General features: G+C 44.5%; 3 protein-coding genes across 14 annotated transcripts in view; 2 read left to right on the top strand and 1 right to left on the bottom strand.

Annotated features, from left to right (window-relative positions):
• The window catches only part of NSD3 (nuclear receptor binding SET domain protein 3), a 183,582-nt gene extending 177,298 nt beyond the window's left edge, over window positions 1-6,284 (top strand). For all 7 annotated transcript variants that reach the window (XM_073798586.1, XM_019921294.2, XM_019921296.3 and 4 more), the window contains one exon: window positions 409-6,284. In XM_073798586.1, the coding sequence (XP_073654687.1) occupies window positions 409-650 (242 nt within the window). In that variant the 3' untranslated portion in view covers window positions 651-6,284. The remainder of the gene's footprint in view (window positions 1-408) is intronic.
• DDHD2 (DDHD domain containing 2) overlaps window positions 2,298-16,290 on the bottom strand; it is a 35,839-nt gene continuing 21,846 nt past the window's right edge. For 2 of the 3 annotated variants that reach the window (XM_019921304.3, XM_019921305.3), the window contains one exon: window positions 14,710-14,956. In XM_019921304.3, the coding sequence (XP_019776863.1) occupies window positions 14,875-14,956 (82 nt within the window). In that variant the 3' untranslated portion in view covers window positions 14,710-14,874. Of the gene's footprint in view, window positions 13,571-14,709; window positions 14,957-16,290 lie in introns of those variants that run through there. The other variant, XM_073798588.1, reaches the window with a different exon arrangement.
• On the top strand, window positions 6,633-15,323 carry PLPP5 (phospholipid phosphatase 5). 4 transcript variants are annotated; one of them, XR_004524272.2, is made up of 9 exons: window positions 6,640-6,772; window positions 6,887-6,995; window positions 7,435-7,525; window positions 7,918-7,981; window positions 8,455-8,579; window positions 9,208-9,378; window positions 10,256-10,447; window positions 11,133-11,217; window positions 14,237-15,323. XR_004524272.2 is itself a non-coding variant. In XM_004311810.4 (8 exons), the coding sequence occupies exons 1-7, from the start codon at window positions 6,714-6,716 to the stop codon at window positions 10,417-10,419; spliced, it is 783 nt and encodes a 260-aa protein (XP_004311858.1). In that variant the 5' UTR covers window positions 6,641-6,713; the 3' UTR covers window positions 10,420-10,447; window positions 11,133-11,423. The 4 variants fall into 4 exon arrangements, 1 of the variants encoding a protein (XP_004311858.1); XR_004524271.2 differs by lacking the exon at window positions 14,237-15,323 and adding an exon at window positions 12,632-13,600; XR_004524273.2 differs by lacking the exon at window positions 14,237-15,323 and having other exon boundaries at window positions 6,633-6,772; window positions 10,308-10,447; window positions 11,133-11,423.

Here is a 16,290-nt window from a genome sequence, read left to right as displayed (position 1 = left end):
CCGCCCGACTCCATCTCTGCCCACCATGCCCGACTCAGAGTACGGGCGGTCTAGTCCCCCGTGTGGAGCCGTGGGATGGGAAGCGTTGGAAAGAGCAAGCAACAGTAGCAAGCAAAGATTTTGCTAGTGAAAAATCTGTCTCAGTGCAAATGGGGGACGCCCGTGGGCCAGCAAGGACTGGTGTCTTACTGTCCATTACCACAGGTGGTAGTTGGCTCCTAGCTGAGTTTCGGGCAGTAGCTCGCAGCCACACCGACAGGTGCACCCAGACCTCTGCTGGCTGAGGTTTGGAGTCGTAGTCAACTGCATTCAGCCCCCAGTCCGAGAGGAAGGTGGGAAGTGGGGTGTCTCGTGGGTGTTGGGGACAGGCACTCACTGGGATCCTTCCCTTCTTCCCGCCCACACTAGGAAAGTGGGAGTGCCCGTGGCATCAGTGCGATGAGTGCAGCGGTGCAGCTGTGTCCTTCTGTGAGTTCTGTCCACGTTCGTTTTGCAAAGATCATGAAAAGGGGGCTCTGGTGCCCTCCGCTCTGGAAGGCCGTCTCTGCTGCTCTGAACATGACCCTGTATCTCCCGTGTCACCCGAATACTGGAGCAAGATCAAATGTAAATTGGAATCACAGGATCATGGAGAAGAAGTCAAAGAATAAATGGGCAGTGATTTCCTTCTTTTTTTATTGAAACGAAGAAAGGAAAAGAAAAAAGTAGAGAATGCGTTAGTACAAGAAGAGACCGCTGCAGTGCATACAGCCTTGGCCATCAGCGCTGCCCTATTAAAGTGAAGATGGGGAACCAGGCCGTGCAGGCAGAAGCCGTTGGTGGGATCTGGTTTTTCAGTTTCGTCCTGTCAGCTTGGGGATTCTTTTGTGGAGGGTTAGGTTCCCTTGGTCTTTTCTTGCCTTTTATTGTGCTTCAATGCCTTTGCAGCTGGCAAAAGAGATGTCTTCGCTTTTAAAATAAGAACAAAGAGAAGAAGTTCTGTTAATGAGATAAATTTAAAGTCTAGGATGTGTTCCTTGGGTGTAAAAAGCAAAAGTAGCCATCATTCCTTTATTTATTTTCATTTTTAAAAATTTTGAGAAGTGTAGTTCAGATAGTCTAATCTGTGTGTGTGTGTGTCTGTGTGTGTGTGTGTGTGTGTGTGTGTGTGTGTGTGTGTGTGTGTTTTAAGTAGGAATTGCAGAAAGCCCTCTAGAAAAGGGTATGGTGGTCTTACATACCGCTTTCCTGAGCAGCAGGGAGGCTGGCTTCGCTTTCCCTTCCAGACGCCTCTCGTAGTCTTAGAGAAGGGCTCTGTGGGAGTATTGAATCTGGCCTCTTGAAATCAAAAGGCCTCAGTGAATATTACCTCTGTGGTCTTAAACTAGGTGGGCTTTCCGATATAACTTTACCTAGAAAGGTATATAATGTGGTTGTTGGTTTTTTGTTCTGGAGAAAAAAAGAAATCGATGCCCTCACTGAGTTTGAAACGTTCTCCACTGATAATGGGTGTTTTTGATGAAGTGTGTCTCTGTGGATATGAATACAGAGTTAGAATGGTCATTCCTGTTGTCTTGACACACTGGTAAAGGCAGCTAAAGGGAGTTGAAAGGCACAGACCAAAAGTTGGGTCAAATAAGCACCATTTTCTATCCAATTTAATGTACACCCTGGTCTGACTTGGAGAGAATTATGGGCATTTTAATTTTCTGTCTCTGCTTTCCTCTCCCAAGCAAACATTCCCTTTGTCAGCTGACCACTCAGTCACGTGTCCTGGTGAAAACTACACAAATGAATTTGAACTGTATTTGAATAGATCTTTTTGTTCAGTTCCTAATTTGGGGGTGAAAGTGGTAGCACTTGTACTTCTACAGGGTAAATGAGAGCCACACAAACACACTTCATGGCAGGAAGCACTTAGGGAGAGCTCCACAGAAAGCAGTGATAGCAGGAATGGTTGGAGCTCATAGACGCAAGTGAACCGGAATATCTGCCACAGAACTCACTTGCTTTTAATGCTTAGGAATATGTATATTCCAGGATTCCCTGTATGAATTAATTAGTCCTGTCAGACATTGTTGTAACACTGTACTAAGTAGAAGCCTAGGTTTAGCTTGAATGAACGTCAACTTCTCTGTGAATTTTGACTGCTAACAATTGCCGGTACCTGGTAGCATTTATTTTCCCTCAGGAAGTACCCAGTGACCTTATAAAGGCAGGGAAGATAGATGCTCCACAACATTCCTTCAGTTGTGCTGTGTGTTCCTTTTCCTTATCAATTTACAACTCTTCTCTGGAAAAAAGAAGAAAAAAACCTGTTTTGTGCTTTTTTTTTTTTTCTTTGTATGTAAATGTGCAATTATACTGGATTTTTTCTTGTTAAAAAAAACAAACAAAAAAACACTACAGTTCTTTTACTTAAGCTCCTAAACTGCCATTTGCCTGATTCCAGCAAATAATTCTGAGGTAACTCATTGGGCCTCCAGTAATTCTGTTGGTTAGATATGGTCCCAAAAGAAAGAGCAAGATAGAAAATGCTATATGTGTTACCAAATGCGACTGCTACAAGTCACGTGAATTACAGCTCACCAAAACACTAAAGTTTGCTCTTGAGCAATCATATAGTTTGATGTCCTTTTAAAAAATAATTTAAGAAAATCTAGGTTTTATCATACTAAAACTTTATTTTATATATGTATATGATAAATGTTTGCTTTTTTAAACTTACTAACATGAAGGATTTCCTTTAATATCTGAAATGCACCTCGTGTTGAAACGGTATCCAACATGGAATCTTATCTCCTTGCTTTGTTTTGGACTTAGTGCTATTTAATATCTGGTGACTTTTATATGGTAAGCCAGGGTATATCCTGTATACTACAAATACCTTAGGTTTAAGTATTTTTATGCAGCTTCTTCATTGTGTCACATTTTGTTTGTGTATCTGTAGCAGAGCTCTGCTGGGTTTTTTAATTTGGGGGGGGTGGGGGGTTGGCTAATAGGGTTGTTCTGCCATTTCAGAAATCAGGGCGGAAAACACCATCGCTGACCACAGCCATGGGGTCTTGGTCCGCGAGTGTCCTTTAACGGTCTGGAACGTGGCTTTAGTCCTGGCAGTGCCAGGGAGCTCTCCTCACACCTCGTACTGTTGCCTAGTTTGTATATTTTAAAGGTGCAGGCTATGGAAGCAGAAAAAGAATAAGTTGTGCTTTATATGTGCATAGTATCCATGCAGGGTGCTTGTCTGTGCTTCGCCAATGAAATTTTGCAAAAGACATGTTGCTCACTGATAGCTGGAAGTTGTTATTTGTTAACTTTTCAATCTGTCTGTGGTCAGAGCATAAATGGTTGGGTTTTCTTGTCCGAAAATGAAATAACTTAAAGCAGCATGGGATAACGGTGGCATTTTTTTTAACCTTATGTTGGTTCTTTGGTGGAAGAAGCGAACGTAAGATTTTTGATAATCAGCATAAATCTTCAGAAATCAGATCTGTAAGAGCTAGAGGTGAAATCCTGGAGGCCTTCCAGGCCCTGCGCCGGAGGGGGCGTGAGGAGTCCTGCCGCTGGCTGGGAAGGGAGGGGTGGACGGCCCTGTGCTCCCGGCAGGCCAGGCAGAAGCAGCTGGAGGGAGTGAGTCACTTCTTTAATATCTAATCAGGGCTGGAATTAGGAGTGGGGTGGGTTTTATTTTCATTTTTCTTTTAACAAGTTCCCACCCTATCCTAATTCTCAGAAATTCTCTGGCCTAAGCTATAAAATAGGCTGACTTTTAGAATCATTGAAACTTGGAGATTTCTATGTGTTCAAATCAGGAACACATCTAAAAACTAAAAAAAAAAAAAAAAAAGAAAAAAAGGCAGGGGGAAGGCTGCTCCCAGCTCCCAGCTGCCATTTCCCCAGAGTATTTGGAGGCACGCCTGTGAATAACGCTGGGAAACTCACAACGAGATGATTGCGGAAAGGACTCAGACAGGGCGGCTGTTGGACACCTTTCTTTCCTGACTCAGGAAGTAGAGTTTCCCTTGAGTAGCTCGCTGCATGGTGTGTTCCAGTCAGGGTCCAGCCCAGATCTGCAGTTTGGAAACAGATGGGCCAGCTGTGTGGAGCGCAGTCTCTGGACTCCCGGGGATTTGTTGCTTGTCTCTCATTTCATTTTAAAACAGAAAGCTCTTCTTTAGCATTCACCTTAAAGTCAAGGTACCGCCGCATGCCATGTCCCACTAGGATAAGAGAACAAGTTACCGTGGCGTCTTGACAGCTTGGGAAGCTCACACTTGATGTCCTTCTACATTGGGAAGTTGCTTGTGCTGTGCAGTGCAAATTCGACTTGAATTACTTCTTAAAAGGCTGATGTGTCCAGCCCCCTCATTGTCCGAGCTGCTGCAGACATGATCACTTGGAACAACTTCCTTTGGCCTCAGGCCACCTAGAATTGGTCTCTGGTTATTTGTAAACAAACAGTAGAACTCGCTTCCCTTTCCAGATAGGCTCGGGAATAGATATAATTAGACAGCTTTGCCCTATATTGACAAATAGGAAGAGTTGGGAATTTGTATATACTGAAATCTACCGACATTTATCCGGGGTGGGGTACAGGGAGAAAGGGGGTTACAGTAGGGTAAGGGAGGGGGTGTAGTGTTTACCACAGGTACGAAGTAGCCACTTTAACACTGAGACCTCTGCCTCATTGAATTCAGGTTTTTTAAGTACTTGAAACTCCTCAGATTCTCCTTATTTTACAGTTATTTTAAGATTTATGAAGTAGAAAGCATTGTTTTGTATACTGTTTTGTCTCTTACCCTCTTGAACTTGGATTAAAGGCGAAGTTCTGCAGACGGAAGTGTCCACAGTAGTTCTCTCAGATTCAGTGCACACGTTCGGGGAAGAGACTCCTGCATGAAATACCAGCAGCATTTATACGAGTACTTCATATGTATGTTCTCTGTTTTGTTATTTTGTCAACCTTATCCCCAAGCACCTCTTCTTTCCTTTTAATATATGCCTGCGTAGGGAAAAAAACAAAAATTTGCACTTATGTTACTCTCCTGAAATGCTGGGTGTAACCTGTGTGTTTCAAACCCATTTCCGTTCTTTTCAGTCCATTGCTTAAGTGACAAGTTCAGGTTCGTGTGGCACATATGTACGAAGGAGGAAGAGAATTACCTGTCCTTTGGTGGCGTCCCAGAGTCATTAATGTGTAAGAAAAAGGGAAAAGATGAATAGTTACCAAAGTCATTTATTCAGTCCTTCGTTTTCTTATGTGACATCACTGCACCTGCTACTTGGCAAGAAAGCACCCTCGGGTTTCCCTTCCCCACCTGCCACAGACTTCTGATGTGTGTGAATGCCTCTCGGTATCCATCAGATGACCTAAATGAGGGATTCAAACTTGTCAGTTTAGAAGTGGACTGGATAAAATTTACTTTTACTTTGTTGTCACTAATATTGCTCTTTATCTCATTTGTGCTGTCACATGCCCTGTGTTAAAAAAAAAAAAAAAGAAAATCATGTTGCCACTGATAACCAAGATGCTAAATGATGACTACAACTGGTTCTTTTTATATACAGGGGTGTGTGCATAATTGGAATTGATAGGAGAAATTCATTTGTATCCACTTGTGATATTGCACAACAAAACACAGATACCTACAGATTCTGCTCTCATTTCCTCGTGATCTTTATCTATGATAATTACCTTTGTAGATTGGTTATTTCTGTACTTTATCTGTAATAAACTTTGTAGATCCTGTGAACTGTTATTTTTTGCCTAAATCCCTTGAGACTTGAGTCTTTAATAACAAAGCATCAATATTCACTAAGTCAATCTCTTTTGAGTTTCTGTGACTTGGCTAGAAGCTCTTGACACTAAAGATTAGTGTTCATTTTCCCTGGGGGTATTCCACTAGGGCATTACTGTATAATGACTTGATGTTGCCACATAGACTTCAAGATATATGATATTTTGGGGATTTTGTTGATTGGCCTATGTTTTATTGCATAGTGTGAAACGTGTAAAGCTTGGTTAACCTGTATATAGATAGCTTAGTGTTGACTAGTTACGGTGTATTAGCATTGCCTGTAATATTTAAGCTTCTTACTACTGTGTGTGCTGGTAGGAACATATAATTTTTGTACATTATATTTACTGAGATGCTGCCTTTCTTATTTTACAAATACTTTGGAATTCAAATGTGTTTTTTGCTTCCGTGAGGATTAATTTGGAAAGGTTTTTAATGACATTCCACTGATTTCAGATTTTGCTTGAGGTTGACTTCAATAAATTGTCCCGTATGTTGCAAATTAAATATGTGGACTTGTTCATTGCCCGTAATTTCTTGCTACCACTCAGTGGGCAAGAGGCCATCCTAAGCGGGAGGGGACCAGCGCGGGGCCGAAAGACCCAGCGCGTCCACCGCGCCGGCGAGGCCCGCAAGGTCCTGCGGGAGCCCGGCACGTCTTTCCGCAGTACGCGGTGTGCTTCAGGGGACTTGGATCCGGAAACGAGGAGTCTGCGTGCTCCCCGGGACGGAAGGCCCGGGCTTCTGTAAGGTACGCAACGTCGGGCGCGCGGGCGGGCGGGGGACAGACAGCTGGAGCGACCCCTCACTTCGTCCGTCGCTGTCTCAGGCGCTGGGGGCCGCTCTCGCCCCGCCTCGGCCCCGCCCCCGCTCCGGCCCCGCCCCGCGCCCCCGTCCCTCGGCGTCGCCACGTCAGCCTTGAGCGCGCGCGCCGTGATGGGGAAGAAGGTGGCGGCGGAGGTGGGCCTGCGGCTCGCGCTGTTCGCGGTCTTCATGTAAGGACTGCGCTCCGGCCCCCGGCCCCCGGCCCCCGGCCCCGCCGCCCGGGCGGGCTCCGCGCGCGCTTCCGGGAAGCCGCCGACGCGTCCGCACCTTTGTGTCCCCTTTAGGGTAACAGAGCTGCTCCCGCCCTTCCAGAGGCTCATCCAGCCCGAGGAGATGTGGCTCTACCGGAATCCGTACGTGGAAGCAGAGTATTTCGCCACCAAGCCGATGTTTGTGCGTGGAGAACCAGCCTCCCTTCTGACCGCACTTCTCACGGAGCCGAACGCTAGGGAGGGAGCGGGCAGGTCCCCCTGGCTCCGCCACGGAGCTGAAGACGAGCCTTCGCGTCGTAACGGTTAAGGGCCAGGTTGAGAGAGAAGTCCGTCCGCTTCGGCTCCAGGGATAGGGTCTGGGGGCGGCTGCTCAGGGCGGCCCGGGGCAACTGGTCGTTGAGAGGAGCGGTGACGGCGGCTCCCGCGGGAGCTCGGCGCCCAGCTAGCTGCAGGCAGACCCGGGACGCGGCACTTGCGGGGGAGCCGGGAGGTCTGATAGGCCAGTTCTGCTGTCACTTCACCCCTCTTGCTGTGGGAGCTCTTTTCCCAGCTAGCTGTCTGACGTTCTCGGGGCGGCCCCGTTTCCTTTCGCGTGCTGAGCTCTGCCGTGTCCGGCGCAGGTCGTCGCCTTGCTGGCCCCGCTGGCCCCGGTCCTCCTGGCCAGGTGTCTGAAGAAGGCGGACGCAGTGGACAGCCGGCAGGCCTGCCTGGGTAAGCGCGGCCTCCCCAGCGCCGGAAGCAGGAGGCGGGGGCCCCCACGGGGCTTGCGGGGCGGGGGGGTGGGGGGCCGAGCTCTACGTTCCTCGAGTGACTGCGTCTCCGGGGTGCCCCGCCTGCTGCCTGTGAGACGTGCTCCACGTCCTGGGTGCACCTGCGTGCACCGGACTATTTGCAGCTCCGACGAGTCCTCAGTCCGGGTAGCGCGTTCTCCCTGTGCCAAGGCGGAGTGGCCGGCGGGGGGGCGGGATTATTCTCACGCTCCGCTCCCGCTGGAGCCCGAGCGCTCCTCTGTCCCCGGAGACCGCGGCTGCGCCTAACGAGACAGGGACCCGGCCGCTCCTCCTGGGCAGACGCCACCAGCAGCCACTTCCGTTGCCTTCCAGCTGCCAGCCTGGCCCTGGCTCTGAACGGCGTCTTCACCAACACAGTCAAACTGATAGTGGGGAGGTGAGTGCCCAGCGCTGCCGCCCTCGCCCCAGGGGGGCAGGCGCACGCAACTGCTGCCACATCTTCCCCGTAGCCTTTTCTCTTTATTCTCAGTCTGATCTTTCTCTTCTAACAAACACTTCCTCCCTTCCCTCTGCCTCGGTCCGTTGGGTGACTCTCGGGCTCTCTTCTGCCCTGAACAGCATTTCCCACTGACACGGAGTCGCTGTCCTCCAGAGCACCCCCAGAAGCTGCAGCACGACTCACTCTTTGCCCTAAAAAGTAACTACGTGCCGCAGTGGCTTTTTTTCCTTCCTGGTTTAAATGCTGACCCTGGAAATAAGGCTTTTCTCTTAGTGGTGACTATCCAATCCCGTTTCACTGTTTTGCCTGGGACACTGTTTGACTGACAGTTAAGAAAGGTATCTAACACAACCAAAAAATAATTTCTGGAGCTGCAAATGATCCACGTCAGACCTCGCTTATTCTTGCAGGCCACGCCCAGACTTCTTCTACCGTTGCTTCCCCGACGGGCAAGCCCATCATGACTTGACGTGCACAGGAAATGAGGACGTGGTGAATGAGGGCCGCAAGAGCTTCCCCAGTGGACATTCTTCCTGTAAGAATACCACGTGGACTCTATATCTGTGCTGTTTTGGGGGATCATTGAATTTAACCTAGGAAGCTTGTGAGGATGGGAACATTTCATGCACTCTTGTTCTTGCATCTAGAAATCGGAGAGCCCCCTTCTTTAATAACAAGCTTGAACCTCGAATATTAAATATTCGAGGACAGAGGAAGTAGTTTACCTTCATGAAATTTGAACATTTTATTATTACTGTTTTATTTGCCTAAATTCTGCAATCTTGCTCCAGTCATAAAAATATTAACCTTTATTGAAGAGCTACTGTATGTCAGGTGCTTCCGAAAGCATTTTAGATTCGTGTCTCGTTTGATACCATAAAGAGCCCAATGAGATGGGTACTGTTGTTTTTATGATTCCCATTTATGCATCAGGAAACTAACGCATCAGGAAGTGAAGTCCCATTGCTAGGATTCCAAAACTATTCCCAGGGTAAATGTTACTCACTTTGGGAAACGGTCCTTCATTTTCCCTTTTGTTTCCTTCTCCCTCATAATTGACGATGTAGATCGATGATCTACACCAAACGTTACCAAAAGGGATAAAAACATAGTCTCCTCTTTTTCTTTAAAAGACATATACTTAGAGGTTTTCCCTCTTCTAGTTGCATTTGCTGGTCTGGCCTTCGCGTCCTTCTACCTGGCAGGGAAGTTACACTGCTTCACACCACGAGGCCGAGGGGAATCTTGGAGGTTCTGTTCCTTTCTGTCACCCCTACTCTTTGCAGCTGTGATTGCACTGTCCCGCACCTGTGACTACAAGCATCACTGGCAAGGTAAGCAAGGCATCCAGGCCATGGACGCCTCCACCGTTCTCCCATCATTTCTCCCTAGCACTTGGCACAGGAGACGCTCCCTGGGTGTCTGCTGAATGAACAGACAAGTGAGCAGAGGATGGTCTGCGTTCTGTACTGAGTATGCGTTTATTGCTACACGGAAAATGAAAAAGCACACTGTTATCTTTTAAACAGATTACCAATGAGGGACATTCTGATTTTCCCATGACTTTGAAGCATCATAAGTTCAGAATAAACTCTATAAGAAATTTTTTACACCCAACCTCAAAATTCAATTTACTTTCTTAAAAATCAAGTTCACTGTCGTGAGGTTTTTGTTCAGAAACGAAAGTAAAATTCAAGAAAACATAAAATTGTAATTAAACCAAAGAAATTTAAGTTGAATGATAGAGTAAAATATCCAAATATTTGCACAGAAAGCCCACAGTTCAAAAAAAAAACAAAAAGCTGACAGTATTGCCCAGAGGACCTTAGGAGCTCAGTTTTAAAGAATAAATTTTTGCAAAGAGAAGCAACTCCTGAAGAGTTTATTCCTTCCTCTAGAACCCTTTAAATGGTGAGAAGGAGTTGTTGATAGCATTAAGTGAACCTTCATTATTCTTCTCAATTAAAAATATTCAATGCAGTGAACTCAGAAAAAGCCTTGTTATAACTACCCAACTAAACATGTGTTTTGATTTGGTGTTTAGAGAACATCCTGCAAATGTACGATAAAATTAAGAAAACCCAAAAACCCCATAAGCCTGGAATTGAGGGGGTTTGCAGGCTAAACAAGTAGAGTAACCTGGAGGGCCAAGCTCCCTCTGCTGGGTGGCATCACCGTGACTGAGGGAAGGCCCGTCTCCTCTGCCTTCAGATGTCCTGGCTGGATCCACCATCGGCCTGACGTTCGCCTATGTCTGCTATAGGCAGTACTACCCTCCCCTGACGGACGCCCAGTGCCACAGACCACTGCAGCGCAGCCCTGCTCTTCCCACCGCGCAAAAGCAGCCTGGCGACCCTCGTCATTTTGATGTTTAGACACTGGAGCTGCCTTCCTGGAAAACAGGTGAATCAGCCCCTCCTAACTCACCACTCCCAGGACAAAAATTTCTGCCTTTTACCTCCTGAGAGGTACAGGTGAGGAGAGAAGCCCCCATGATCATGCAGTTTTGCCCTGGCTCACAGGGATTTATCGCGAGGAGTCAAGGTCCTTTTTCACTACTGTTCGCCACGCATTCCAGTAACGAGATCTTTCCATGGTCTTTCCAGCTTATGAATGTGGCCCATCAGATTGGTATCCCAAGGTCTGCAGTGTTTTTACACTTAACTTCAGTACTGTTCTTGGAATGATTCTGTCACAAAGAAGCTTTCACCTTAGCCCCACTTTATCCTAGAAGCTAGCGTTGATGATCGGAACTTAATTTCCATTTCCCATAGCTCAAAATCTTAAAATCTAGGGCATGAGCAATTAAATTATTTTAGTTCTGTTTACTTTCTCTGGTGGCAATTCCATCACACCTTAAATAGGAGAATCTCCAGTTCTGGCTTATTTACCACTGTGCATATCTTATTCAAGTCCAGCTAAGTACTGCTGTCCATTTTGAATACTGTAAACATAAGCGATTTGATAATTTGTTGAATTACTGAGTAAACACAATAAAAAAGAAACTGGTCAGGAGCGTGGATTCAGTACTCACTGTCTCCACCTCACTTGTGTAACTGTGCTCACGAGCTGCCCTCCCTCCACTCAGGACTGAAGATCTGCCCAAATGCACCAGCTGTGCCAAGCAGCCAAGGCAGGGCAGGGTAGTCAGAGACCGGCTGTCTGGAGGGCAGGTGAGTCTCCTCCCGCCCCGCCCTCCCCGTAGGGTATAATGGACCATGACGGACATCGGCGGAACTGATGGTGTAGGACCTATAACGGCCTTTCTCTGTGTTGTGATTATATTTTATGTTTTCTTTTTGTGATTATATTATAAATATGACCTTGATTTGTGTATTTCTATAACATATTTTCAATATATCTTTTTCCTAACGGTGAACGTGGTTTTTTGTGCTTAAAGTTCCATTTGAGACCTGAAACATTTCCAAAGTTAGTTAGACAGACACCAGATTCCCTATCTGACACAAGTGATTCCACTGTCTATAGCAGTGGCTGATGTCAATGATACAAAAGGAGCATCTCAATATTTACCTTATAATCGCCGCACTTTGAATCAACAGTCAAGGGGAAAGAACCTGAACGTTAGTTCTTTGCCCAAAACTCGTTTTAAACTTGTTTTAGTAGTACACAGGGGAAGAGAATGGTTATTGTATTGACTCTCTTTACTTTATGATGGATGAGCCAGGTAAAAGTAGACAACTGGTCAATATGGTTTTATTTCAGAATTTACTAAAGATTTAAATATAATCACATAAAAAACATTTCAAAAAGTGCAAACTGTCAGAACGCTAATCGGTGCTACCGATCTTTCCATGCAAACCATCGCTTTTGCTGAGATTAGCAATAGCAATTCTGCAGCTGGGAATATGGAGAAAATGATCCTCCACCAGCATTTAAAAGTAGCCTTGGTCAAGAGATTGCGCATGATGCTGCTGAAGTAGTGCAAATAATATACAACTAAACAAGGAACTCAAGTCAAGCTTATTACCCTGTGGAATATACATCCGTGAAACCAGCACAGGGGGACAAACAGGATATAAAGCGCTTTTCCAGTCACCTGCCCCTCACCACCAGGAAGGAAACACTTCTTAGTACAAACAGTGGTTTATCTAGCCATCCAGGTTGATCCTGTTCATCTCTGGTTACAGGGACTCACTCTTGCTGGTCCTTTGGTTTACTCTTAAATTTTAGTTATTCTGTTAATAGGAAGACCAAATTTAAATATGAAGACAACAACTTGATGAAAGCTTCCCCTTTAATATGTACTGAATGCTACTGAATTCTCAGTAGCCCTTACTTCACACTCAGAGTTTACGTAGTAAAGAAAATGAAGTATTCCATATGGATGAGACTTCTTAGTGGCTTAGCGTTAGTGTGTAAGCAGAGGGACAAGGTAAGGCCAGGCTCTCACCTTTACCCCAAACTTATCTCTAGGGTGACAGTAATTAACCTTCCCTCTGCTGTCAAAGAGATGGCTTATGCGAATGTTAAATTCCAGGGCTTTGGATACCATGATATATTTACTTACAAGAAACCGATATAAAAAGCGAAACACAGCTTGCCTGTCTACACCGCTCTGTCCACCAGGGCCTGTAGGAACCTGAGAGGAGTGTGAAGGACTGTCACAAAGAGAACTGCAAAGACAATCACAAACTGAGACCTGTGAGAAAGAAAATACCTACAGCACAGTGGTGAGCAAGATGCCTTGGAAACTATTAGTCTCCATTCACTCGTCTTCTTCAAGGTGCATCTCACTTGCACGCTCTGACACTGACTCTGCACCAGCTGTTCCTGGCCCCATAGACGCAGGTTTGTCTTTCAGAATAAGGAACACTTCCCCCTAGCCAGATCTACCAACACTGCCTGTGCCGGGAGCCTGTTCCATAGCGACCTGCACTACGGGTACCTAAGGAGGCAACGCTGTTTGTGTGCTTGAAGAGGACACTCTTCAATACTCCCTTCACCCAAGCAGCTGTGGCAGATGGCTTACACAAATTCTATTTCACCATCAATGCACCACTGAAACATTTTATTCATCACTTAATAAGCAGTCAAAGCTGTGTAATTTCAGGTCTGTCCGCTTTTATAACCCTCAAGAACTAACAACTAAGTCGGACTTTGTCTAGAGTCTCCCAGTTTGAAGTATGATATGATATAAAAGGGCAGGTCTAGCATATATAACATCTTTGCTTTATAAAGATGCACCTGATGTGAACTAAACTGTCCACTTTAGACTGTCCTCTGAGAGCAGCTCAAACAGCTGTGGAAACAATGAACAGCGTCAGTGATTCCTAGCAATAAATCTGTCAGTCAGCTGTAGAGAGAGTAAACAGTATTTACAGATTTTAGTCTTTCTTCATACAGTACGTGTAGGAAATAAAAGCTGGCTCAAGAGAATCTGATGGCCACCAGTCTCCCTCATTCACTTAGACTTGGCCTTCAAATGCAGAGAACACCCATGAGCGATGAGCAGACCCCAAAATGCCTTCTGAATCTCAGGAGTCCACTTCCAGATTAGAATATTTTCTAAAGATAAGCAATAATTTCTTAGAAAAATTTATACCCAACCCAAAACAAAAACTCAGACTTTATACCATCTCAAGTAATAAACAATAAAGTGTGGTACCTAAGAGAAAAACAAATACCGTATGCTAACACATATATATGGAATCTAAGAAAAAGAAAAAAAAAAGGTCATGAAGTACCTAGGGGTAAGACGGGAATAAAGACGCAGACCTACTAGAGCATGGACTTGAGGATAAGGGGAGGGGGAAGGGTAAGCTCTGACAAAGTGAGAGAGTGGCATGGACATACATACACTACCAAATGTAAAACAGATAGCTAGTGGGAAGCAGCCGCATAGCACAGGGAGATCAGCTGGGTGCTTTGTGACCACCTAGAGGGGTGGGATAGGGAGGGTGGGAGGGAGACGCAAGAGGGAGGAGATATGGGAACATACGTATATGTATAACTGATTCACTTTGTTATAAAGCAGAAACTAACACACCATTGTAAAGCAATTAGACTCCAATAAAGATGTTAAAAAAAAAAAAGTGTGGTACCTAAATACCATCATCAAAGTATTAAAGATGCAAACCACTCCCAGCTATGAAGCAAGAATGGCAAGTGTTTCTCTGAAGCCAGTGGTAAAAAGTAACAGGGTCTTCCCTTTGCTTTTCCACTCACTTCCAGAGAGGAAGATTATCTTCCTAAGACCCCAGTGGTGAGCAAGGCTGGCAACCTGCAGGAAATGAGGCCGCTGAGGAGAGGAAAAAACTGCAGCAACAAAGAGGCAGGTGTTCTGGGGAAGGACCCCTCAGTGCCCGTCTAAGGGAGGGAGTTGAAGAGGTCATCACGCTGGAAGGTGACCAGAGAGAACGCCAGAGTCTGCCACACAAACTTCCTAACTACACATCTAAAGGGCTGAGCAACATAAATCCCAGGATGAGCTGTTTGTACTTAAAGCTGTAACTGTTGCCCTGGTAACTCTCAGATGGTCAACTATTAAGATTCTGAGTTTAGATCCTAAAAATGGCAAGTATTATTGGACCAAGTCGCTAACAAAACAAACATACACTAACCTTTCTCTAAGTGGCCTACTGTGCTTTTTTCCCACGAATTTTAAGCAGGGTCCCTCTAAAAATGAGTAATAACCTGGATCTTGGTGACAGGCAACAAAAAGTATATTTATAAAGAGCTGAGGCTCCACAGTTCCTCATCACATGTTAATATGTAGGAAGAGCTGAGGCTCCACAGTTCCTCGTCACATGTAATATGCTGCATACATGACATTTAAAAACTTACATTAAGCAGCCATAGGTGGTTCATTTTTACTGTAAAGGCTGATCAAGGAAGATACCCTGGGTTTGGTAGATTTCTTTGAGGACCAGCAGTACTGTATCTTCAGACTCCCTGTAGAGAAAAAATTATGTTGTAAAAAGAAGAAACTAACATTCGTACTAGATGCTTTACATGTATCATCTCAATCTACACAACCACCGTACGAGTTCATTTTTTTACTGTTTAAAAAAAATCTGACTCAGAGGTGATGTAACTGGCAGTGGTTTGTAAGGTAACCTTATAACAAATAAGTCTAGCATTATGTCCTATAATATAAAAAAGCCAGTAGTAAATGACCAAGCCCTCCCTTTCCACAGAACTCATTCTTGGAACAACATGGAAGAGTCGTCCAATTCATCACCTTAATTTTTTAAATGTTATTCACCTTTTTCAAAAAGCCAATACAATCATATGAATAAAAATCAAAGACATAAAAGGATATAATAATGAAGTCTCCTTCTCACTGTTTCTTAACCACTAGTCCCCAACTTCTGACAACTGACGTTATCAATTTCTCATGCATCTTCCAGATATTATTCAGTGTGTGTACAAGCAATTACTTATATCCAGTTTGTAAAGAAATTTGATTATAAAAATACAGCATCCGTGGATTGCCATAAGGGTATATGGCTCAAACACTTTTCTAGATCTAAGGTTTGACATTTTTAAAGTCATGGATCTATTTGAGAATCTAATGAAACCTATGGATTACTCCCCAGAAAAGATACCATATACATATATACCCGAAATTATAAATAGAATTTCACTGGACTCATAGACTTTTTTCTATTCCCCACAAGTTCCATACACAGACAGCAGGTTAAGAAACTCCTTCCTCCTATACCAGTGAGGAGAGATTAGCTAAACCAGATATTAAAATGGTGTGATCCTGGTGCATAAATAAATGGATCAATAGAAAAGAACAGGAAGTCCAGAAATAGCCTTAAATACTCATAGAAATTTAATACAATAAAGTTAGAACCTCAAATCTATTAACAGTGTTGCAACAACTGGATAGCTATCCTGAAAATGATTTGGATCAATCCTCACCTTATTATTAGGATAAATTTGAACAGAATCAAAGATTTATATGTAAAAATGAAACCCTAAAATATCAGAATAAACTGTGGTAAGGAATTCTTTGGAGAGCAAGGAAAATCTAAGTATGACACAAATTCCAGAAGCCAAAAAAGGAAAAAATAAATTTGACTACGTAAAAATCAAAATTTCTACTTAGCAAAAATTAATGTACACAATGTCAAAGACAAACTGGGGAAAAGGTATTTGCAACTCGTATCACAGATTTATCAATTAAAAAAAGACCAAAATTTCAATATAAAAGAGAATAAAGGGTACAGATAACTCCCCAAAAAGAAAATTAAAATGGTCCTTAAATATATGTCAAG

Source organism: Tursiops truncatus, chromosome 21 (genome assembly GCF_011762595.2).
Source record: "Tursiops truncatus isolate mTurTru1 chromosome 21, mTurTru1.mat.Y, whole genome shotgun sequence".
In the NCBI taxonomy this organism is placed as follows: domain Eukaryota; kingdom Metazoa; phylum Chordata; class Mammalia; order Artiodactyla; family Delphinidae; genus Tursiops; species Tursiops truncatus.
The sequence above is the reverse complement of the archived record's forward strand: the minus strand, read 5'-3'. Positions and strand labels throughout refer to the sequence as shown.

What these genes read in the sequence shown, in the direction of transcription:
- PLPP5 (XM_004311810.4), top strand. Translation starts at nt 6,714, where the DNA reads ATGGGGAAGAAGGTGGCGGCGGAGGTGGGCCTGCGGCTCGCGCTGTTC. An exon ending in TCGCCACCAAGCCGATGTTT is followed by an intron (nt 6,996 to 7,434) that starts GTGCGTGGAGAA and finishes TGTCCGGCGCAG; the next exon opens with GTCGTCGCCTTGCTGGCCCC. An exon ending in GTCAAACTGATAGTGGGGAG is followed by an intron (nt 7,982 to 8,454) that starts GTGAGTGCCCAG and finishes TTATTCTTGCAG; the next exon opens with GCCACGCCCAGACTTCTTCT.